General features: G+C 36.8%; 1 protein-coding gene across 8 annotated transcripts in view; it reads left to right on the top strand.

Annotated features, from left to right (window-relative positions):
* Positions 1-25,707, top strand: part of NUDT6 (nudix hydrolase 6) — a 39,083-nt gene that overhangs the window by 10,812 nt on the left and 2,564 nt on the right. For all 8 annotated transcript variants that reach the window (XM_045992398.1, XM_045992362.1, XM_045992371.1 and 5 more), the window contains one exon: positions 23,288-23,342. In XM_045992398.1, the coding sequence (XP_045848354.1) occupies positions 23,297-23,342 (46 nt within the window). In that variant the 5' untranslated portion in view covers positions 23,288-23,296. The remainder of the gene's footprint in view (positions 1-23,287; positions 23,343-25,707) is intronic.

The following is a 25,707-nucleotide window of genomic DNA, read 5'->3' on the forward strand; positions in this document are numbered from 1 at the left end:
TCTTCAGAGATTTTGTATAGTAGCCCTTTATCTGACGAAACATTTGCAAATATCTTCTCCCAATCCGTAGGTTGCCCTTGTTTCCTTGTAGATTATCTACTTATGATCCATCTGTTGCTGTGAGTGGGGTGTTAAAGTCCCCTACTATTATTGTATTATTATCTGTATGTTTCTTTAGTTTTGTTATTAATTGGTTTATATATTTGGCTGCTCCCAAATTAGGGGCAGAAATATTCACAATTGTTAGATCTTATTGTATAGATACTTTTGTTATGATACGGTTCCTTCTTCATCTTTACTATAGTCTTTGGTTTAAAATCTTGTTTGTCTGATCTAAGGATTGCTACTCCAGCTTTCTTTTGATATCCATTAGCATGATAAATGGTTCTCCACCCCTTCACTTTCAATCTGGAGGTGTCTTTGGTCTAAAATGAGTCTCCTGTAGTCTCTTGTATATCATTGGGTCTTGTTTTTTATCCAATCTGATACCTTATGTCTATTGATTAGAGCATTTAGTATACTGATATTCAGAGTAATTATTGAAAGATATGAATGTAGTGCCATTGTATTATCTGTAAAGTTGCTGTTTCTGTAGATTCCTTCTGTTCCTGTCTGATCTTTGTTATCTTTGGGCCCTCTCTTTGCTCAAAGGATCCCCTTTAATATTTCTTGCAGAGCTGATTAAGTGTTCATGAATTTCTTTAGTTTTTGTTTGTCCTAGAAACTCTTTATTTCTCTTCTATTCCTAATGACAGCCTTTCTGGATAAAGTATTCTTGGTTGCATATTTTCCCCATTTAGCATTTTGAATATATCATGCCAGTCCTTTCTGGCCTGCCAAGTCTCTGTGGACAGGTCTGCTGCCAACCTTATGTTTCTACCCTTGTAGGTTAAGGACCTCTTGTCCTGAGTGGCTTTTAGGATTTTCTCTTTATCTCTGAAATATACAAGTTTTACTGTTAATATGTAATGCTTTTGACCTATTTTTGTTGATATTTGAGGGAGGAGGTTCTCTGTGCCTCCTGGACTTGGATGCCTGTTTCCTTCCCGGATTAGGGAAGGTCTCAGCTATAACTTGTTTGTTTTGGGTTTTTTTTTTTTAAAGATTTTATTTGTTCATTTGAGAGAGAGATAGAGAACACAAGCTGGGAGGAAGGGTAGAGGAAAGGGGAAAAGCAGGCTTCCCACTGAGCAAGGAGCCCCAGCTGAGCCACCCAGGTGCCCCTATAATTTGTTCAAACAACCTTCTGCCTCTCTTTCTCACTCTTCATCTTCTAGGACCCCTATTATCCAGATATCATTTCTCTTTATGGTGCCGCAGATTTCTCCAAGTCTCCCTTCATGATCCAGTAGTTGTTTTTCTCTTTTTCTTAGCTTCCTTATTTTCCATCATTTTGTCTTCTATATCACTGACTCTCTCTTCTGCCTCATTTATCCTCCCTGTTAGAGCTTCCATTTGTGACTGCATCTAGGTAATAGCATTTTTAATTTTGGCCTGATAAGATTTTAGTTCTTTTATTTCTACAGTAAGAGATTGTCTAGTTCTTCTATGTTTTTTTTTCAAGCCCAGCTGGTATCTTTATAATCGTTGTTTTAAATTCTAATTCTTACATTTTGTTTTATCTGTATTGGATTCTACCTCCTTTCTTTTGGGGTGAGTTTCTCCCTCTGTAATTATGTCTGGAAAAGAACAGAAGAAAGAGAAAGAAGAGACAAAAATAACAACACCAGAAAAATACAAACAAAACAAACCAGAAGAAAACAAAAACAAAACAAAATAAGAAAAAAATCAGACAAAAAATGAAACAGGACAAAACACTAAACTAGATCCTTGCTGTATTTTGGTCTGTTTGTTAAAAGAAACTAGATCTCAAAATTGGAAAGAAAGCAAAACTTTTATATATATACAAAAATAAAATAAAATGAAAGGAAAGGAAACCCAAAATTTTTTAAATGTACATCGTGTATATATAAAAATAAAAATTTAAAAAGAATAAAAAATTGAAAAAATAGCTGAAAAAAAAACTGAAAGACTAAAGAATAATATGAAAAAACTATACACTGTTTATCCCAAGAGTGAAGTTTTGCAGTTCTCTCTGTAAACTTGGATTATTAGTTGTTCCTTCTGGGGGAGGGGCCTGTTGCACTGATTCTCAAGTGTCCTCGCCCTTGTAGAATTGTGCTTCCCTTGTGAGGCAGCCAGGCTCAGTGCATACAGCTCCAGATTACACTATATGGCTCTGTTTTTCTCTCTGAAGTCATTCAGCACCAATGGGGGAATGAAAATGTTGGCACCCTGCTCTCTAGCCCCGGAGCTTAAAGTTTGCACTCCCCACTCTTCAGTGAGCCCTCACAGAAAAGCAATTGCTCTTGTCTCCCTGGTTTCCATTCGAACTTTGTATTTACCTAGTCTGTGACTGAGCATTTTTATCTGAGGCATGTAACCCAGTTTCCAATCTCCAAACTTTACGGACTCCTGTGAGCAAACCCATGCCATTCCTCCCAGAGGAGAGATGGAGTCTTGCTGCACTTCTGCCTTTTCCTGGGCCCCTGCCTGGAGAGTAGTCACAAAACCATGCAATGGTTCACAGTTTATGGCAACAAAGAGGAGAGATTTGGTGCCTAGACTCACTGTCTTCATATGGTTTCCCCACTCCAGTGCCTGAGAAATCTGCCACACTCAGGCACCCCATACTTCTTGTGAATCCGGGGATCCTGAGACCCCACCCTCCCATCTGGGACTCTGCCCCACTTTGCCCCCTGAGCACCTTTAAGCCAGGGACATCCCCCATCGCACCTGACTTCTAAAAGTTCCAATTTTGCACTTCACTGCTTATAATACTTTGTGGTAGCCTTTTAAGCAAGCTCCCTCCCCTCCTCCGTATCTTCCAATACGTCACTCCAGATTCACATCTCTGCACCTCCTATCTTCCAAAAAGTGCTTGCTTTTCTATTTGTAGGATTGTAGTAATTCTTTCCTCAGATCTCTAATTGATTTCACAAGTGTTCAGAATGATTTGGTAACTTTTTAGCTGAATTCCAGGGACCAGACAAAATTAGGGTCTCCTACCCCTCTGTCGTCTTAACTCTTCCCCTCTTTAGTACGTTTTATACTTGAGCTGGACCATTTGATGGGAATGACAGGAGAGTAGTAAGCATGAATGAGTGGTACAAGTGGGGCCTTATTATAAAGGGGCCTGAGAGCCTGTCAGAGGACTTTAGATTTGACATGGAACTAGTCACTCTTGAGGATTATGACTGAGGTGGCAAAGTAATGAAGAAGATATATGGCAAACATTAAATTAATAATAATATGCAAATAGATTGTTAACTATGTGCTAAATGAGAGAAATTTGGTATAAACAGAATGGACTTGGAATCAGGCTGACCTGAGTTCCAATCCCTGTGCCACTTCTACCTTAGCTAAGTCTCTGAGCCTTAGTTTCCTCCTCTTAAAATCTATATAATAATACCTTTCGTGGGATGCCTGGGTGGCTTTGTTGGTTAAGTATCTGCCTTTGTCTTATGTCATGAGCTCAGGGTCTTGGGATTGAGCCCCACATTGGGTTCCTTGCTTAGCAGGGAGTCTGCTTCTCCCTCTCTCTCTGCTGCTCCCCCTGCTCATGTGCATGCTCTCGCTCTCTCTCCCTGTGTCAAATAAACAAAATCTTTTTTAAAATATACCTTTCTCATAGAAAGGATCCATTAGCTCTCTTTAACAACTGAATCCATACGTACTTGAAACACACAGAAGTATAACACAAGAAATGTATAGCTAGTATAAATCAATGCTGGGTAGAATTACCTTAAGTATAATTTTAATGCTTTGTGCTCTCATTTATATCACTTTATAGCAATACACAACAGAGTGATGAGCACTATATTTGTTTTTCTTTTTTTGAATTTGTGTAACAAAAAGCCAAGAAAGTTCTTCGTTTTCTTGCTAAGAATAATGTGAATAATAAGTAAAGAAGTCTTTTTAGAGAAATATCTAATTACTGAAAGAGAGGCAGAGTCCTATTTAATTACTTAACCTCTGCCCCAGACCTATAATACCATAACATTTCCAATGCTAACCTAAATTTTATAATGACATATGTTTTTCTGAACATTTTACTACATGTAACTAACAAAAGTTTTACTATTGCTTATAAAAGTTTTTTTTTTAAGTTTTTGTTTCAGTCACTCAGTGCTTATCATGACCAGTGCATTCCTTAATCCTCATCACCTACTTCATCTATCCCCCCACATGCCTCTCCTCTGATAATCACCAGTTTGTTCTCTATAGTTAAGAATGTTTTCTTGGTTTGTCATTCTTTTTCTCTTTTCCCTTTGCTCATTTGTTTTGTTCCTTAAGTTCCCTAGATAAAGTGAAATCATTTGTGTTTTTCTTCCTCTGACTAACTTATTTCACTTGGCATTATAGTACCTAGCTTGATTTATATCATTGCAAATAGCAAGATTTCCTTCTTTTTTATGGCTGAATAATATTCCTGTGTGTGTGTCTGTGTGTGTGTGTGTGTGTGTATGTACACCACATCTTCCGTATCCGTTCGTCAATGGATGAACGCTTCAGCTGCTTCCATATCTTGGCCATTGTAAACAATGCTGCTATAAACATCAGGGTGCATGTATCCCTTGGAATTAGTGTTTTTGTATTCCTTGGATAAATACCCAGTAGTGCCATTGCTGGATCATAGGGAACTTCTTTTTTTCACTTTTTGAGGAATCTCATACTGTTTTCCAGAGTGGCTGCTTCAGGTTGCATTCCCACCAACAGTGCATGAGGATTCCTTATCCTACACATTGTCACCAACACCTGTTATTTCTTGTGTTTTTAATTTTAGCTGTTCTGACAGGTGTGAGGTAATATCTCATTGTAGTTTTCATTTGCATTTTCTTTTTTTTTTTTCTTTTTTTTTTTTTTTAAGATTTTGTTTATTTATCGGACAGACAGAGATCACAAGTAGGCAGAGAGACAAGCAGAGAGAGAGGAGGAAGCAGGCTCCCCGCTGAGCAGAGAGCCCAATGTGGGGCTCAATCCCATGACCCTGGGATCATTTGCATTTTCTTGATGATAAATGGTGATGAACATCTTTATTATGTCTGTTAGTCATCTGTATGTCTTCTATGGAAAATCATCTGTTCATGTCTTCTCATTTTTTAATTAGATTATTTGTTTTTTGGGTGTTGAGTTTTATAAGTTCTTTATGTATGTTGGATACTCTTTATTGCTCTGTCATTTGCACTGTGTTCTTCCATTCCCTAGGTTGCTTTTTAAGTGTTGTTGTTTCCTTCGCCGTGCAAAAGTTTTTATTTTGATGAAGGCCCAATAGTTTATTTTTGCTTTTGTTTCACTTGCCTCAGGGGACCTGCCTAGAAAAAAATTTGCTATGACCAATGCCAAAGAAATTCTTGCATATGCTTTTTTCATTTTTATGGTTTCAGGTCTCACATTTAGGTCTTTCATCCATTTTGAATTTATTTTTGTGTATGGTGTAAGAAAGTGGTCCAGTTTCATTCTTTTGTATGTAGCTGACCAGTTTTCCCAATACCATTTATTGAAGAGACTGTCTCTTTCCTATTAGATAGATTCCTATTTCCTTCTTTGTCAAGTTGACTATATAATTGTAGGATTTTTTTCTGGGTTTTCTATCCCATTAATATATGCGTCTATTTTTGTGCCATACCATACTGTTTTGATTACTACATCTCTGTGGTATAACCTGTTCAGAACTTTGATGCATCCAGCTTTGCTTTTCTTTTTCAAGATTTCACTATTCAGGACCCTATCTGGTTGCATACAAATTTTGGGATTATTTGTTCTATTTCTGTGAAAAATGCTATTGGTATTTTGATGGTGATGGCATTGAATCTATAGACTAATTTGGGTATTATGGACAGTTTAACAATATTTGTTCTTCCAGTCTGTAAGCATGGAATATCCATGACTTTGTGTCACCTTCAATTTCTTTTATCAGTGTTTTTTCATTTTCAGTGTACAGGTCTTTCACTTCTTTGGTTAGGTTTATTCCTAGGTATCTTATTATTTTGGGTGCAATTGTAAATGGGATTGTTTTTTTAATTTCACCTTCTGATTTATTATTTGTGTATAGAAATGTGTGACAGATTTCTGTACATCGATTTTTGTATTCTACACCTTTACTGAATTTATTCTAGCAGTTTTTTTGTGAAATATTTAGGATTTTATATACATAGGACCATATTATCTGCAAATAGTAGTTCTACTTCTTCCTTACAGATTTAGATGCCTTTTTTTTTTTTTTTTTTTTTTTTTTGTTATCTGACTGCTGTGGCTAGAACTTCCAGTATGCTGTTGAATATAACATCTTTGTCTTGTTTCTGACCTTAGGAGAAAGGTTGTCAGTTTTTCCCTATTCAGGATGATGTTAGCTGTGGGTTTTTAATATATGGTCTTTATTACGTTGTGGTATATTCCCTCTAACCTACTTTGTTGAGGGTTTTATCATGAATGGATGTTATGTCCATTGAAATGATCATATGGTTCTTACCCATAATTTTTTTAAAGATGAACTTATTTTAAAAGAGCATGGATGTACACAACCAGGGGAATAGCAGTTGCGGTGGAGAGAATCTCAAAGCTGACTTCCCACTGAGTGCAGAGCCCAACATGGAGCTCAGTGTCATGACCCTAAGATGATTATCTGAGCTGAAATCAAGAGTGACTCTCAACCAACTGAGACATCCAGGAACCCCATCATTTTTTTTTTTTTTATAAATGTGGTGTATTATGTTTATTGATTTGTGAATGTTGAACCATCCTCGCACCCCAAGAATAAATCCCATTTGATCATGATAAATGATTTTTTTCATGTATTCTTAGATTCAGTTTGCTAGTATTTTGTTGAGGATTTTTGCTTCTGTGTCCATCAGAGTTATTAGCCTGTAGTTCTTCTTTTTAGGACTTTACCTGGTTTGGGTATCAGGGTGATGTTGGTCTCATGGAATGAATTTGGAAGTTTTCCTTCTTTTTTTATTTTTTGGAACAGTTTGAGAAGAATAGGTACTAACTTTTTAAATGTTTGGTAGAATTCATCTGTGAAGGCATCTGGACCTGGTCTGTTGTTTGTTGGGAGTTTTTTGATTACTGATTCCATTTCTTTGCTGGTAATTGGTATGTTGAAATTTTCTGTTTCTTCCTTTTTCTGTTTTGGTAGGTTATTTGTTTCTAGGAATTTAATCATTTCTCCTAGATTGTCCAGTTTGTTGGCTTTAGTTTTTCATAATATTATTTTATGATTATATTTCTGTGGTATTGGTTGTTATATCTCCTATCTCAATTGTGATTTTATTTCTTTGGGTCCTTCCTTTTTTTTCTTGACACATCTGGATAGAAGTTTATCAATTTATTGATTTTCTTTTCCAAAGGACCAGTTCCTGATTTCATTGATCTGTTCTGGTTTTTTTTTTTTTTAAGTTTCTTTATCATTTCTGCTCTAATCTTTATTGCTGCCCTCCTTCTGCTGGTTTTAGGTCTTTCTTTCTTTCTTTCTTTGTCCATATGCCACTGGTTTATTCTTTGGGCTTATCATTCCATTTCTGTTTTTCTAAGTGACAATTAAAAATAGCAACAAAGTAATATCTTCTTTTAGCTTAGGAGAACAAGAGGCTTCAACATTAATTCAATAAATTCAGTTTTTTCTTGTTCTTTTTCTAGCTTCATTATGTGTAAGGTTAGGTTGTTTATTTGAGATTTTTCTTACTTCTTGAGGTAGGCCTATATTGCTATAAACTTCCCTCTTATAACCTTGTTTGCTGAATCCCAAAGGTTCTGAGCCATTATGTTTTCAATTTTATCTGTTTCCATTTACTTTTGTGTTTCTTCTCTTATTTCCTGGTTGACCCATTCATTGTTTAATAGCACGTTATTTAATTTCCATGTGTATGTGGTCTTTCCAGAGTTTTTCTTGTGGTTGACCTGTAGTCTCATAGCATTGTGGTCAGAAAAGATACATGGTATAACTTCTATCTTTTTAAATTTGTTGAGGCTTATTTTGTAGCCTAATATGTGATCTGTTCTGTAGGATGTTCCTTGTGCACTTGAGAAGAATGTGTATTCTGTTTTAGGATGGCATGTTCTGAATATATCTGTTAAATCCATCTGGTCGAAGGTGTCATTCAAAGCCATGGTTTCTTTTTGATTTTCTGCTTAGATGATCTGTCCATTTATGTAAGTGGGGTGTTAAAGTTCCCTACCATTATTGTATTATTATCGATTAGTTCCCTTATATTTGTTATTAGCTGTTTTATGTACTTGGGTGTCCCATGTTGGGTGAATAAATATTTACAATTGTTATATCTTCTTGTTGGATTGTCCCCTTTATTATTATATATTGTTCTTGTTACAATGTCTGCCTTAAAGTCTAATTGCCCAATATGAGTATTGCTACTCTGGCTTTCTTTTCACCTTCCCAATCTTTTAACAATCTTTAAGCCTTTAAAGCCTTTAAAAAGTCTGTAAGTCTTTCCATCATCATGACCCATAGTATTTTAAAGTTCTAAGCAGTGCCTTTCATCCACAGGAGTGGATACAAGGAAGATATTGATATTCTGAGTCTAAGATTGCATGGCCTAGCCCCACTGGTCTTTTTAAGAGATTTTTTGGGGGGACTTTCCGTGGCTTCCATACTGCTACAATTCTAGCTATTCTATAAAATTGTGCTCTGTGGAGTCATGCCATATAGCACAGTGCCAATCCAGGAAATAGGTACATACCAAACATATGAAAGAGAGAACTGAGCACAATGTTCTAAAAAAGGATAAATAATTAGGATAAAAGGAGAATAATTTCAGGCTTCATCAGTATAAATAGTTGACAGGGATGAAGTAGTTGAAAAATAAGAGGAGTAACACACACCTGTTGTCTGTCATAGGCCGAAGAGGTTGGAGTTGAGACATGTTAATAGTTGAAGAATAATAATCTATATTCTTCACATGCCTAGATCTGAATCAATTAACCATTCTTTGAAGTAAACTATTTGGAAGTGAGGACTTCTCTGATACCACTTTAGGAATGGAAGATAGGGGCACCTAGGTGGCTCAGTTAAGCGTCTAACTCTTGATCTTGGCTCAGATCATGGGATTGAGCCCCGCTTTGGGCTCCACAATGGGCATGAAGCCTGCTTAAGATTCTCTCTCTCTCTCCCAAGTCATGCACGCTCTCTCTCTCTCTCTCAAAAAAAAAAATAAATAAATAAAAGGAACCCAAGATAAACACCCAGAGAACTTTTTGTCTGTTGCAGTTCATGGATTATGAATATGTATGTGTCCTTTTTAGAAAAGCTTGAGCTTAATTGTTTTAGAACATGTTAAACTTCAGTTGTGCCCCAAATTCTACGTGTAGTAATGAAAGTTAACATTTTATAGAACGTGGGGGAACATGTGTTCTCTTATTCTCTGTACGTAGGTTACTTTTTGGAAGGAAGTTAAATTATTAATTATGTAAACATATTCCATTTCGGTACAAGATATATCATTTAGAAAAGAAATTGGCTCTATACGTGGAGACCTAGACCTCTGATCCTTTATTCTACTTTTTTTACTTTGTATGTGTGTGTATGACATTTGAAAGCCAAATTATTATCAGCATCTGCCAACTTGACCAGCCAAGGGATATTCATTGGCAGCTTAGCCATTCTGAGCTTGTTTCCCTGATAAAGTAATTTCTTCCCTTCCTCTTCAACAATTTTGATCTCTTGTTCTTATTTAACAGCCAGACTAATATGATTGCTCCACTCTAAGCAGTTTTTCAGAGTTGGTTGAGCTATCAAATAAGAATCTATGTAGTTACTTGTTTTTTAAAATACAGAAATTCATAAACAAACCTAGGTCTAATAATTTAAATTATTAATTAATTAAATTAATTAAAGGTCTAAATAATTTAAAAATTGGTTGCAGTCTTAGAAAAGGAGCTTCCCTGGCAGCTATAGCTGAACTGTCTTACCCCAAACCTATACAATGTTATGTTTTTGGAAGTAAGTTGTTCTTTTCCTTGCAAAACCTGCCAAGAAAAATGATTTAACAGGTTCAGTTTGTAGAAATCAGTTTCTAGAGTGATATGTATTAAAGCAGTTCAAAAGGAAAGAATTGAGTTGAGTTATACTTTTAAAATAGGACAATAGTCAAAACTATGTACAGGCATACCTCCTTTTATAGTGCACTGCTTTATTTTCTCCCAAGATATTGTGTTTTTTACAAATTGAAGGTTTATGGCAACCATCAAGTTCTGTCAGTGCCATTTGTCCAACAGCATTTGCTCACTTCATGTCTCTTGTTATATTTTGGCAATTCTCACAATATTTCAAACTTTTTCATTATTACTGTATTTGTTATCGTGATCTGTGATCAGTGATCTTTGATGTTATTACTGTAATTGTTCTGGGCCACCACAAAGTGTGCCCATATAAGACCACAGCCCTAATCGATAAATGTCATGTGTGTTCTGACTGCTCCACCAGCAGCCATTCCTCTGCACCCCCCATCTCTCTATATCTCTCTCTCTCTCTCCTTCTCTGTCCCCTCAGGCCTTCCTATTCTACGAGTCACAACAATTTGAAATTAGACTAATAACTCTGCAGAGGCCTCCAAGTGTTCAAGTGAAAGGAAATGTCACACATCTCTCACTTTAAATCAAAAAAGTTAGAAATGATTAAGCTTAGTAAGCTATGTTGAAACCCAAGACAGGCTGAAAGTTAGACATCTGATGCAAAACAGTTAACCAAGTTGCAAATGCTAAAGGAGTAGTCCTAGAAGGAAATGAAAAGTGCTACTCCAGTGAACACACAAATGGTAAGAAAGTGAAACAGCCTTATTGCTGATATGGAGAAAGTTTCAGCGGTCTGAATAGAAGATCAAAGCAGCCACAACATTCCCTTAAGACAAAGCCTAATCCAGAGCAAGGTCCTCACTCTCTTCAGTTCTCTGGGGGCTGACAGAAGTGAGGAAGCTGCAGAAAAGTTTGAAGCAAGCAGAGGTTGGTTCATAGGTTTAAAGAAAGAAGTCATCTCCATGACATAAAAGTCCAAGGTGAAGCAGCAAGTACTGATAAGAAGCTACAGCAAGTTATCCAGAAGATCTAGCTCAGATCATTAATGAAGGTGGCTATCCTAAGAAATAGGCTTTCAATGTAGATGAAACAACCTTCTATTGGAAGAAGATGCCATCTAGAACTTTACTAACCAGAGAGGAAAAGCCAATGCCTGGCTTCAAGCTTCAAATGCCAGACCTACATTCTTGTTAGGGGCTAATGCAGCTAGTTACTCTAAGTCGAAACCAGTGTTCATTTACCATTCTGAAAATCACAAGGCCTTTAATTTTTTTTTGACATGTTTTTATTTTTATTTATTTATTTATTTATTTTTATTATGTTAGTCACCATACAGTACATCATTAGTTTTTGATGTAGTGTTCCATTATTCATTGTTTGTATATAACACCCAGTGCTCAATGTAATCCATGCCCTCCTTAGTACCCATCACCAGGCTCACCCTTCCCCCTACCCCCTCCCTTCTAAAACCCTCAGTTTGTTTTTCAGTGTCCATAGCCTCTCATGGTTCATCTCCCACTCTGATTTCTCCCCCTCTTCATTTTTCCCTTCCTTCTCCTAATGTCCTCCATGCTATCCCTTATGTTCCACATATAAGTGAAACCATATGATAGTAGACTTTCTTTGCTTGATTTATTTCATTCAGCATAATCTCCTCCAGTCCCACCCATGTTGATGCAAAAGTTGGATATTCTTCCTTTCCGATGGCTGAGTAATATTCCATTGTGTATATAGACCACATCTCTTTTATCCATTCATCTGTTGAAGGGCATCTCAGCTCTTTCCACAGTTCGGCTATTATGGACATTGCTGCTATGAACATTGGGGTACATATGTCCCTTCTTTTCGCTACATCTGTATCTTTGGGGTAAATACTCAGTAGTGCGATTGCAAGGTCATAGGGTAGCTCTATTTTTAATTTTTTTGAGGAATCTCCACAATGTTTTCCAAAGTGGCTGCACCAGCTTGCATTCCCACCAACACTGTAAAGAGGACTCCACTTTCTCCACAACTTCTCCAAAATTTGTTGTTTCTTGCCTTACCAATTTTTGCCATTTCATCTTGCGTAAGGTGGTATCTCAGTGTGGTTTTGATTTGAATCTCCCTGATGGCTAATGATGATGAACATTTTTTTCATGTGACTGTTAGCCATTTTATATGTCTTCTTTGGAGAAGTGTCTGTTCATGTCTTCTGCACATTTTTTAACTTGATTATTTGGTTTTTGGGTGTTGAGTTGAGTTCTTTATAGATCTTGGCTATCAGTCCTTTGTCTGTAGTGTCATTTGCAAATATCTTCTTCCATTCTTTGGGTTGCTTCTTTGTTTTGTTGACTGTTTCCTTTGCTATGCGGAAGAATTTTATCTTGATGAAGTCCCAAAAGCCCATTTTCTCTTTCATTTCCCTTGCCTTTAGAAACTTGTCCTGAAAGAAGTTGCTGTGGCCAGTGTTAAAGAGGTTACTGCTTATGTTCTCCTCTAGGATTTGATGGATTCCTTTCTCACATTGAGGTCTTTCATCCATTTTGAGTTTATTTTTGTGTATGATATAAGAGAATGGTCGAGTTTCATTCTTCTGTATATAACTGTCCAATTTTCCCAGCATCATTTATTAAAGAGACTGTCTTTTTTTCGTTGGATATTTTTTCCTGCTTTGTCGAAGATTAATTGACCAGAGAGTTGAGAGTCCATATCTGGGCTCTCTATTCTGTTCCATTGATCTATGTGCCAGTACCATACTGTCTTGGTGATCACAGCTTTGTAATATAGCTTGAAATCAGGCAACGTGATGCCCCCACTTTTGTTTTTCTTTTTCAACATTTCCATGGCAATGCGGGTTTTTTTATGGTTCCATACAAATTTTAGGATTATTTGTTCTAGCACTTTGAAAAGTACAGTTGGTATTTTGATCTGGATGGTGTTGGAAGTATAGATTGCTCTGGGCTATAGACATTTTAATAATGTTTATTCTCTCGATCCATGAGCATGGAATGTTTTTCCATCTTTTTAAGATGGAAAGATAATAAGATATTTGCCTTATTCAATTTCTTTCATGAGTGTTCTGTAGTTCCTAGAGTATAGATCCTTTACTTCTTTGGTTAGGTTTATTCCAAGGTATCTTATGGGTTTTCGTGCTATTGTAAATGGAATTGATTCTCTAATTTCTCTTTCTACAGTTTCATTGTTAGTGTATAAGAAAGCAACTGATTTCTCTGCATTGGTTTTGTATCCTGCCACATTATTGAATTGTTGTATGAGTTCTTATAATTTGGGCATGGAGTCTTTTAGGTTTTCCACATAAAGTATCATGTCATCTGTGAAGAGAGAGAGTTTGACTTTTTTGCCAATTTGAATATCATTTATTTCTTTTTGTTGTGATGGCTGTTGCTAGAACTTCTAGTACTATGTTGAACCATAGTGGCAAGAGTGAGCATCCCTGTGTTCCTGATCTCAACAGGAAGACTGTCAGCTTTTCCCCATTGGGAATAATATTTTTTCATATCGTTTTTTCATAGATGGATTTTTTTATAGATGGGGTTTTTCATAGGTGGATTTTATTAAGTTGAGGAACGTTCCCTCCATCCATGTACTATGAAGAGTTTTAATCAGGAAAGGATTCTGTATTTTGTCAAATTTTTTTCTGTGTCAATTGAGAGAACCATGTGGTTCTTGTCTCTTCTCTTATTTATGTGTTCTATCACATTGATTGATTTATGAATGTTGAACCAAACTTGCATCCAATGAATAAATGCCACCTGGTCATGGTGGATAATCCTTTTAAGGTACTATTGGATTCTATTAGCTAGAATGTTGTTGAGAATTTTGGCATCCATATTCATCAGGTATATTGGTCTGAAATTCTCCTTTTTGATGGGGTCTTTGCCTGGTTTGGGGATCAAAGTAATGCTGGCTTCATATAAGGAGTCTGGAAGTTTTTCTTCATTTCTATTTTTTGAAACAGCTTCAGGAGAACAGCTATTATTTCTTCTTTGAATGTTTGGTGGAATTCCCCAGGGAATCCCTCAGACCCTGGACTGTTGTTTTTTGGGAGGTTTTTAATCACTGCTTCAATCTTGTTACTGGTTATGGGTCTATTCATGTCGTCAGTTTCTTCCTGTTTCAGTCTTGGTCGTGTATAGGTTTCCAGGAGTGCATCCATTCCTTTCAGGTTGCTTAATTTGTTGTATAGCTGTTGATAATAATTTCTGATAATTGTTTCTATTTTCTTGGTGTTAGCCATGATCTCTCCCCTTTCATTCATAATTATATTAATTTGGGTCCTTTCTCTTTTCTTTTCGATTTGTCTGGCCAGTGGTTTATCTATCTTATTAATTCTTTCAGAGAACCAGCTTTTAGTTTCATTGATGTGTTCTACTGTATCTCTGGTTTCTAATTCATTGATCTCTGCTCTAATCTTTTTTTTTTTAAGATTATTTATTTATTTATTTATTTGACAGACAGCTCACAAGTAGGCAGAGAGGCAGGCAGAGAGAGAGAGAGGAGGAAGCAGGCTCCCTGCTGAGCAGAGAGCCCGATGCGGGCTCAATCCCAGGACATTGGGACTATGAGCTGAGCTAAAGGTAGAGGCTTTAACCCACTGAGCCACCCAGGCGCCCCAATCTCTGCTCTAATCTTAATTATTTCCCATCTCATGCATGAGTTAGGTTTAATTTGTTGTTGATTCTCCAGTTCCTTAAGATGTAAAGATATTTTGTCTATTTGGGATTTTTCTATTTTTTTTGAGTGAGGCCTGGATGGCTAGGTATTTCCCTCTTAGGACTGCCTTTGCCATATCCCATAAATTTTGGATCAATGTGTCTTCATTTTCATTGGTTTCCATGAATTGTTTAAGTTCTTTGATTTCCTGATTGATCCAAACATTCTTGAGCAGGATGGTCTTTAGCTTCCAAGTGTTTGAGTTTCTTCCAAACTTTTTCTTGTGATTGAGTTCCAGTTTCAAACACTGTGGTCTGAGAATATGCAGGGAATAATCTCAGTCTTTTGGTATCAGTTGAGACCTGAATTGTGACCCAATATGTGGTCATTCTAGAGAAAGTTCCATGTGCCCTCGAGAAGAATGAGTATTCTGTTGTTTTAGGGTGGAATGTTCTGTATATATCTGTGAGGTCCATTGGTCCAGTGTATCATTCAAAGCTCTTGTTTGGTTTTTTTTTGTTTGTTTGTTTATTTTCTGCTTAGGTGATCTGCCTATTGCTGAGAGTGGAGTGTTGAGGTCTCATACAATTAATGTATTATTATCAATATGTCTCTTTATTTTGGTTAACAGTTGGCTTATGTAGTTCGCATCTCCCATGTTGAGGGCATAGATATTTACAATTGTTAGATCTTCTTGTTGGATAGACACTTTAAGAATGATATAGTGTCCTTCTGTATCTCTAACTACAGTCTTTAGCCTAAAATTGAATTTGTCTGATATGAGAATTGCTATCCTAGCTTTCTTTTGAGGTCCGTTGGCATGAAAGATAGTTCTTCCTCCCTTCACTTTCAGTCTAGATGTATCTTTAGGTTCAAAATAAGTCTCTTGAAGCTAGCATATGGATGGATCCTGTCTTTTTATCCAATCTTCAACCATTCCGTTTTATGGAGCATTTAGACCATTCATATTTAGAGTGATTATTGAAAGATAAGATTTTATTGTTATTGTTTCTGAAGTCCTTATTTCTATAGGTTGTCTCTGTATATTTCTGTTCTGTATCACTCTTGGGGTCTTTCTCCTTTTATAAAACCCTCTTAATATTTCTTGCAAGACTGGCTTAGTGGTCACATTCTTTCCATTTCTGCCAGTCCTAGAAGCTCCTTGCCAAATAAAGAATTCTTGGCTGCATATTCTTCTCATTTAGTACTCTGCATATGTCTTGACAGCCCTTTCTGGTGTACCAGATCTCTGTGGTCAGGTCTGACATTATTCTGATGTTTTTCCCTCTGTGCCTAAGGAATTTCTTCCCCCTAACTGCCCTTAAAATGGTTTCCTTGTTTCTAAGTTTCACGAGATTTACTATTATGTGCCTGGGGGTTGGTCTAGTCTTCTTGATCTTGGGAAGGAGTCTCTCTCCCTCTAGGACACAAATGCTTATTTCATTCCCCAGATTAGGGAAGTTCTCAGCTATGAATTGGTCAGCTATATCTTCTAGTCCTTTCTCTCTCCACCCCCTCAGGGATCCCTATAATTGTGACATTGGAACATTTCATGGCATCATTTATTTCTCTAAATTTGTTTTCATGGATTTTAAGCTGTTTGTTGCAGGCCTCCTCTTGCTCCTTATTTTCTATCGGTTTGTCTTCAAGATTGCTGATTTGTTCTTCTGCCTCATTTACCCTGTTAGAGTATCTAGATTATATTGTATCTCATTGATAGCATTTTAAAGTTCTGCCAGATCCACTCTTATTTCTGTCCTTAGGGAATATGTGTTGCCATTAATAGTTTTCTCCAGCCTGACTAGTGTCTTCATAACTGCTACCCCGAGGTATATTTCTGACATCTTGCTTAGATCCATATCCATTAGATCTGTAGGAGAGGCCATTGTCTCTGGGTCTTTTCTTTGTTGGGCGTTCCTCCTCTTAGTCATTCTGTTGAGTTGTGGTTGAGGAGATGTACAGCTGAAAATATCAACCACAATCCAGGCAAGGTGCACCCTGTGAAGGTTCGGAGCAATCAGAAGACACCACCAAAAAGAAAAAGACAAAAACAAACCCAGCCAAAATGAGACCCAAGAGTAAGATTTATAAAATACAAAACAAAAACAAATAAAACAATCACAAAACAACAACAACAACAACAAAAAAGGAACCCAAAATTAAAGTGGGGGGGCTAGTGTCAGGAAGATGGCTATAATCCCTATATATGGGCAAGGAAGGGTATTTCAGTTCTTCCCGGGTGTATCTTGTTCTTTTTGTTAGAGAACTCTATTTCCCAGAGATACAGGAAAATTAAAATGGGTATGTATATAAAGGTAGTATTGAATGGGGAAAAAAGCTTATATCTATAAAGCTTCAACATATAAGCTTAATAGCTATATATATATATATACATATATATACACACACACACACACACACACACATATATACATACACACACACACACAGATATAAAAGAAAAAAGTTTATGGAAAAGTTCAAGTTAAAAAGTTACTATAGAATATGTTGTATTAAACATCTCGTTGAAATGATAAGTAGGTAAAAAACAACAACCAACAAACATGGAAAGAATTTTAAAAAATTAAAAATAAAGAGAAAAGTTGTATCTAAGAAATATACAGGCTGTGAGGCAATACCAGGAGCTTTGTTTTCCCCTGGTGTTGGGGTTTTACAGTTTTATGGGGACCCTGTGGTTGTTGTCCTCTTGTTCTATCAGCTTGTCTGCTGGGGGAGGAGCCTGGCACATTGTTTCTCAGTTAGTCCTGCTTGGGCGGAGTTGGTCTGCCCCTTCAAGGGACTGGATTCCATTGAAACCAGTTCTTTGGGCTTTTGTTCTCTGGAGGCTTTTGTTCTCTGGTGGCTTCTCATGCCTTTTCAGAGGGTCCAGAGCAAAGTAAACTGCACCCCACCTCAGAGAGAAGCCACAGTCTGCTCCTCTCTGAATCCTCCAGAACACACAGACTCTCCCTCTGCAAGTGCCATTGAATACAGCAGCCTCCCACAGGCAGTGCACACCCCCAGCAACCCTCTCAGTGGTTGACCTAGGCCCCCACTTATCTCTGTACCCCGTGCCACCAAAACTGAGAGTGATCCTGGTCTGGACAAGCCCGGCTCAGTGGCTGCCATTCCCAGGACGATGGGCTCCAGTCCAAGCTCGGTCCTCTTGGCTGCAGCAACACCCAGCCAGCAGCCGCAGGGACCACTGACTCAAGTCCCTCCCAGATTGGCGGCGATGGCTGCAGCTGGTCCCTGGACCATGGGCTTAGGTCTGTACCTGCAACCACCCAGTCCCCGGCATTTGCTCCTTAAGCCCCTTTGTTCTGTTTGAGCCCTGTTATCAGTCCCTTCCAGTCTTGCAGCCTCTGGTCTCCAAGCTATTGTGGGTCCGCAAGTGCAGGGCACATTTGTACTGGTGTATTACTTTCCAGTGGCTTGCTTCTGGTGGCTCCCTCCCCCTTCTGTTTATCCTCTGATGTCTGTCTGCACAATCCCAGCTACATCTTGTGTACCTCTCGACTGATGATCCTCTGCCCCTGTGGAGATCCAGACATGTATAATCTTACATCTCAGGCTGATTTCATGGGTGTTCAGGGTGGCTTGGTAGATTTCTGGCTAAATTCAGGGACTGGTTGTAAAGGAGTCCCCCCACTTCTCTGCCATCTTGGTGGAATTCCCCAAAGCATTTAAGAATTATGCTAAATCTACTCTATCTGTGGTCTATACATATAGCAACAAAGACTAAATGTAAAATGTTTACAACATAGTTTTACCAATTATTTCAAGCCCACTGCTGAGAATTGCTGCTCAGAAAAAAAGATTCATTTTGAAATATGACTGCTTATTGACAGTGCACCTGTTCATGCAAGCGCTCTGATGGAAATGTGCAATGAGATGCATGTTGTTTTCATGCCTGCTAATACAAGATCCATTGTGTAGCCCCTGGATCGAGGATTCATTTCCACTTCCAAGTCTTATTATTTAAGAAATACGTTTTTTAAGGCTAGAGCTGCCATAGCTAGTGAATCCTCTGATAGACCTGGGCAAATTGAAAATGTTCCAATATAAGAATTTTTCATCTACTTTGAAAATGTTATTATGTAGCCATCTTGAATCTTGAGAAGGAATGGACCCTTGGTGAAGATGCTGTGAGGAATACTGAAGTGACAATAGGGGATTTAGAATATTACATAAATTTAGTTGATAGAGCAGCAGCAGGGTTTGAGAGAACTGACTTCAATTTGGAAAAAGTTCTGTGGGAAAAATGCTATTTGACAGCATCTCATGCTACAGAGAATCATTCATGAAAGAGTCAGTAGATACAGCAAACTTTTTTATTGTTTTAAGAAATTGCCACAACTACCCCAGCTTTTAGCAGCCACCACCCTGATTAATCAGCAGTCATCAAAATTGAGGCTTGACCCTACACCAGTGAAAAGATTATGACTTGTGCTCTATATTATGTAGCTACTTTAAACATCATAGCAACCTATTATCATCCTCATTTCACAGATTGGGAAACATAACCAGAGTTAAGTCTTAAAGTACTGTTACGAAGAACTTTTCCTCTACCAGCTTAGGTGGTTGAGGAGCCTGTGAATTAACTGGCCGCAGATTAATATGAAAGTTTGGGGAGTACTCCCTGAACAACCAGGAGTAGGGGTTTATATATCAGGAAAAGGGGAAGGGAGAGATAGGACTTCTGTGTGAAATACATATGGCAGCTTCTGATGTTTGATTACGCAGTGGTCCATCTGGGTGCTAAACATTCGCTTCCTTCCTGGCTGGAAGCTGGCACCAAGGGGTGTATGGCAGCTTCTTTTCAGAAAGTTCTGCCTTTAACCAGATAAGGGCAACTCAGAAAAGGCTTCTTTCTTCATCTTGCTATATCTCAGATGTCTTCAGTTTAAAGTAATCTTTATGCCATTCTGGTGGGTTATGCGTCCCTTCATTTAGGGCTACACATAGCTAACGCAAAATAAGAAATGCTATTCAGCTGCTGCTGGTATCTTTGAACTCAAAAGGGCCTAGAACCCACACCCCTGAAAAGGAGGCTTCAGGTGCCTGGTGGCTCTGGGGAAGGGGTACACAGTGAAGTTTATGTTGGAAATTCTAGGAGAATTGCAAACTGCATTTGGCCGATGCTCTGGAAAGGAACTGCTATTGCCAGAAGGAAGCAGCATTTCTAAGGCACTCCAGAGCCACAAGCATATGGAAAGCCGGGAGGAGGCAGACAGAAGGGGCTGGTCCCCTCTTCCTGTTCCTGCCTTGCAGTCTGTTCCTGGAGCCTCAGAAGGAGTGAGCTGGCAAAGCAGAGGCTGGTTGGATGGGTCCCAGCTCCAGTATTGGAGGAGGAGGAGGAGCGTGGAGGGTGGAGCTGAGAGACAATAGCAGCATCAACTTACTAGAAATGCGCATTCTTAGGCCTCACTCCAGACCTGATGAATCAGATATGCTGAGGATGCTGATCAGCAATTTTGTGTTAAGAAGCACCCCCAGGTGATTAAGGTACAAGCAAGTTAGAGAGCCAGTAAACTAGAACACTGAGATTCCAGTCTCTTCATTTGCTGATTTTCAAACTTGCTAATGATTGGTTCTTTAAGAATGAGAAAATGCTACTTTTCAGAATCTAGCTGTGATCCCCCTCTGCTAATAGGACAAATTCAAATTATATAAGACTTTCGTTTTCTTATGAATTAAGTAGGAATGATACTCCTGCTTAGGGTTTTTCCCTCTTTTTAAGTTATGATAGTATCTTTTGAGCAATAAAATATAAAAACAGTATTTGTGTATAGTTCAATATTGTAATAAAAACTGCAAAGTGAGACACTGAATCATATCTAATTTCTGTAATTGTGGTATTAGGTGGAATTTAAGCATGAATGATAGCTATTAACCATAAATAATAGCATTATTTTAAGACATCTGAGCCACTTTTTCTCCTTTCCCTTAAGTGCCTCATTCTCCCTAGGAATAGTATAAAGTGTTTCTTTAGAGGAAAGTTTAACCTTCGCCACAAGCATATGCATACATTGAAACACAGATCCAGAAATGACACTTAAAACTCATCCTTTCTCCTTTCCTATCTATATATGCCAATCCTTTGAAATAAAAAACTTAACAGTGACTAAAGAACTGAGTTAATAGTAGGAGCCTATGCATTCATTCACTAAAGATTACTGATACTACATATACTATTTGCAGGCTCTGTTCTAAGCACTAAGCAAACATTAGTGAACAAAGTGAAATTTCTACATCTGGAGCTTATATTCGAATGAGTAAGATACAAATAATAAATGAATAAATAATATATAAGTTGGTGGTAGTTGTTACTAAGAAAAATGTAGTGGTACATGGAGAAGGAGTGACTGGTCTTGCTATATTGTGCATTAATTTCTGTATGCCCCATAGCCTAGCTCTACATAAGTTTTTGTTGAATGAACAAATATACTATATATACAAATATACAAATATACTAAGACATCTCTAGTAGCTTCTCTTTGGTACAATGTTAACACTGTAGCTAGTGAGATTTATCTAAACACAATGGCTGTGAATTCTGAAAAGTGAGAGTAGTAGCATTAAAGATTAGAATAGTGGAAATAAAAATCAAATTTCTGGCATTCAACCAAAGAGAAAGGGAAGACCAAGACAGTCAGATCATACAAGAGAACCAAAAGGAAGAGGCTAGCAAATCTGTACTCTTTCTCTCCTTCTCCTACTCCTTTTCTTTCCTTCCTTCCTTTCTTCTACCTCTTGCTCCTTTCTTCTTTCTCCTTACTTCTTCTTTTTTCTTCTTCTTTTTCTTCCAGGGAATACTTTATTCAAACCCATCAGAGAAATGGACAACTTGGGTCTGTAACAAAGCATTGTGTTTTAAAGCATAGTTCAGTGATTGTATATGAGAATATACACTGCTACATAGAATTTAACTGATCAGAGCACAACTTCTCAATGCTCAAAACAGAATAAGCTTCCCTATAAAAGCAGCACCTTTGTGACATTAATATTCCTCTTATTCTTCTTCCCCCTCTCCTTCCAATGAATCCACACCTTAAGTTATTGTTTAGGGGAAGCATTTTCTGCCCCCATTATAACATTTCTTTTGTTAGAAATAGAAATAACATTGTATCAGGAAAAAAGACTGGATAGTTTCTATAGAAATAGCTTCTGGAACAATTTCAAAACAGAATCCCAAAGACAGTGTATTAATGTAGAGATACACATAGAGATATATTTATACATTAATAAAATATGCCTTATAAATTAATCTCAAGTCTGAGCCAGACAGGAAAGGATGGAAAGCCTGAATTCTATACCCAAATAATCAACAGTCTGTGGAAACTGGGAACCATGCCATTGGTCTCCAACTTAGAACAGTTGAGAAATGATACATTCTTTATGAAGCACTCATCCAGGAAATGAGTGGGTCAAAAAGCACACCAGTAAAAGGTCCATAAACCTGTTTTATTTTTTTTATTTTTATTTTTTTGTTTTTTTTTAAAGATTTTTATTTATTTATTTGACAGAGAGAGAGATCACAAGTAAGCAGAGAGGCGGGCAGAGAGAGAGGAGGAAGCAGGCTCCCTGCGGAGCAGAGAGCCCGATGCGGGGCTCGATCCCAGGACTCTGGGATCATGACCTGAGCCGAAGGCAGCGGCTTAATCCACTGAGCCACCCAGGTGCCCCATAAACCTGTTTTATGAATGAAGCATGAAGTGTACTGTTTCCAAGCTGCAGGACCTTTATGAGTAAATAATAATTTTCATTCTGCAGTTTTGTCATGTTAATACAGATGTAGATATAGATATATAGATGTAGATCTATATCTATATCTATAAAGAACAGAATTGTAACAGGAAGAAAGCCATGTCAGCCTTTAGAATATTGTCCCATGCCATTTCATATTTATAATCATTTTTCCCATATGTGCTCTCATTCTAAGAACATATCTTCCCACCTGCCCCCCCACCAAAATATGAAATGATACAAACACACAAAACAATGCAAGCTTAACTAATCAAATTTATTCATACTACCCATGAAAAGCAATTACATATGTACATAAAATCATTAACACAGAACAAGAGAAATCTGATTAGAAACACAATACAGAAAATAAATGTGAAAATTAAAAATAGCATACTTTAGTTATTAAATTTATACTGTACTTTCTACTTATTTATAGCAGCATCTGTAAGATCCATCTATTTGTTAATAGTTAACTAGCAGCAAAATTTTTAAAATTACACAAATTCAGTAGATATTTCCCTCCACTGTTTTATTCATACAGAAATTATCACATTAACCAAACAAAACCACTTCTATTTCCTGAAGCAAAAGGTAGGAAAAGATTTCTTAAGTAACCAGTTTCCCCTGCCCGAGAAGAACAAAGGGTGGAAAAAGGAAGGTGAAGGAAATTTGCATGCCATTACCAAAAGATAAATTCTCAAGGCATTGACCAATTATGGGTAGATTTTGTTGAGTCTCTGTGTACGTGTTAGTGAATAAAGCTATGTTAACTTTATTTTCTAACTTTATTTTGCAGTTGAAAAATATGTGGAAGTTTCCAGGAGGCCTGTCAGAGCCTGGAGAAGATATTGGTGTGTATATCTTACATATTTTTAATTGGCTTGGAAATGTTCGGAAATTTATGTGTACTTTATTTGCTCTATAGCTGAAAATAAGATTTTAGGTTTTCTAATGGGTTTAGACTGAGAAATTTCAGAAAAGTTACTTCAGGGCTAATATAAAATTAGCAGCAAAACTTGTAATATTACAACTTATCTCACTAGCATAAAAAATACCATTAGGAGCATACCACCTATTTTTCTTAGAGGTGCTTCTAGAGTAATTTGTTTGAAAATAAAAAGCTTTGTATATACATTAGTAAAGTTTAGCATTAAGGGTGATTCTGGATATGACTAATATTGTTCCTGGAATTAAACTATAAGAAAACACAAATTCTTGACCATTTCACCACACAAGGATGAATAGTAACTTTTAAATGAACTTCAAAGTAAGTATTTATAAACTCAGTTATAGAGCAATAGTGACTTAATCCTCCTCTATAAAAATTTTATCTACTATTTATTTTAAATAGTCAGGAAGCCAAAATGTAATAAAATGTCTCATACAAGTGAGTCTCAACTGAAAGTTCCTTAAAGCAACTTCCTGAGTTCAGTATTTCAAACAGAAATGTGACATAAGCTAAGAACTCTATGTTACTGAATCTACAGTAAATAGAAGAAAGAATAAAAACAGTTTTCCTACCCATTCCTGACCCTTGACTGGGTCAAATGCAGTCTGCATCATAATAAATCAACAGATGCCCCATTTGGTATTACTGTAATTTTCCATGATTTTTCCTCCATATGCATGTCCCCTATTTAGCCAACATTTATATATAAAGGCAACTTCCTAAGTTATCTTTAAATATTTTATTTAAAAACATATATATACTCAAAACTTAATTTTTTAAAAATGTTACACAGATTAAAATGCTCTATACACAGTACATAGCCAACTCCTAACAAACCATAAGTAAATTTACTACAATGAGATATATCCATAACAAATTTTGGTTTTCAGGTACTTATGGATCTTCTGCTTAGAGTCCATTGCTTGGGTCTTCTATAGAAAGAAGATTTTGTGGTGGTACAAGTGCTAAAAGAGAGGGCCATTTATTTTGGAACACCTAATTAATCTCACACTACCCTTATGTGATATATGAGAGTGTGTGTGAGCTAATTAAATTTATGTCTTACATCCTTATCCAATCTATATTAGGCAAAAATCAGGCTACAGGAGGTATGTTTAGCTTCCTCCTCTGCATCTTGCCATCTCAAAAAGTCAGTTGATTTTTTCCTTTTGAGTTTTTACAGATTTTGTGAATTTTCAAGATACTTACATTTTAATGCAAAGGAAGAAGCACATTTCCAAGCCAAGTTTGTATAGTTTTAGGTTTAAGTATACTCCAGAACTCTTCAAGTCCAGATTTAAAAAAAAAAAAAAAAAGTGAACTCTGAATTAAGTATTTGTAGTTGGTACAACAACCCACCTATTCAGCCATGAGGAGTTATAAGAAAAGCAGCCACTGGCATTCCTTGTATTGCGTAGGAGTATTATTAATTAAAGCTTTGCTTTAGAACTGATAAAATCCAGAAAACAGCTAGAAATGATAACTGACAATAGAGTTCTGAAAGATTATGTCTGTCTATATTAGAGCATTTCCATTTTACAACACAATAGATTATTCTTTTTTTTTTTTTCACAATAGATTATTCTTAAGGATAAAGTCAAAGTACCCAATAATCATCAAAATTATTTTCTTTAACTCCGTATTTAGGAAAGTATGTAATATACTTTAGGAATACAGCCATCACAAATGTGCACACATTCATATTAGCTCTTAAGTAGTAAACACTAGTTAACTGAGAAACACATTTGTTTGGAATCCTTCATTCTTTGATAATACTAGGTAAATGAAACACTCTTGTCCATAGTGCTTAAAAAAAAACTAAGGGGGTCATGTACAAAAGAGAATGCAATCTTCGGGCTTTAATATAATACCCTAATAGTACGAAAGTATCTACAAGGTTAAAAATAGAGAAATTGCCTTCCTAAAAAAATTCACTACCATTGACAGGAAGAGAATCTCCTGCATGGTCAAAGGACCATAAAGCAGTGGGGGCTGCTCAGAGCTCATCAGTGCACCAGAATCAGAGGGAAACACCAGGAAAACCCACAAGCTGCACAGTCTTTCCTATTTTCTTTCAACTTAATCCTATTGTTAAATATTACAAAATAGAAATAACAAAATAAATTCCATTTCACTGTCCTATAACTAAACAAAACACTGTGTGACATATTTAAACATAGCTCTCAATAGGCAAAAATAAAAACAAAACCCTCTTGGTTCTTTAAACATATAAAACAGTAAATGTTATTTCAGTTCAGCTTACAGTA

The sequence above is a fragment of the Meles meles genome, chromosome 2 (assembly GCF_922984935.1).
Source record: "Meles meles chromosome 2, mMelMel3.1 paternal haplotype, whole genome shotgun sequence".
In the NCBI taxonomy this organism is placed as follows: Eukaryota; Metazoa; Chordata; class Mammalia; order Carnivora; family Mustelidae; genus Meles; species Meles meles.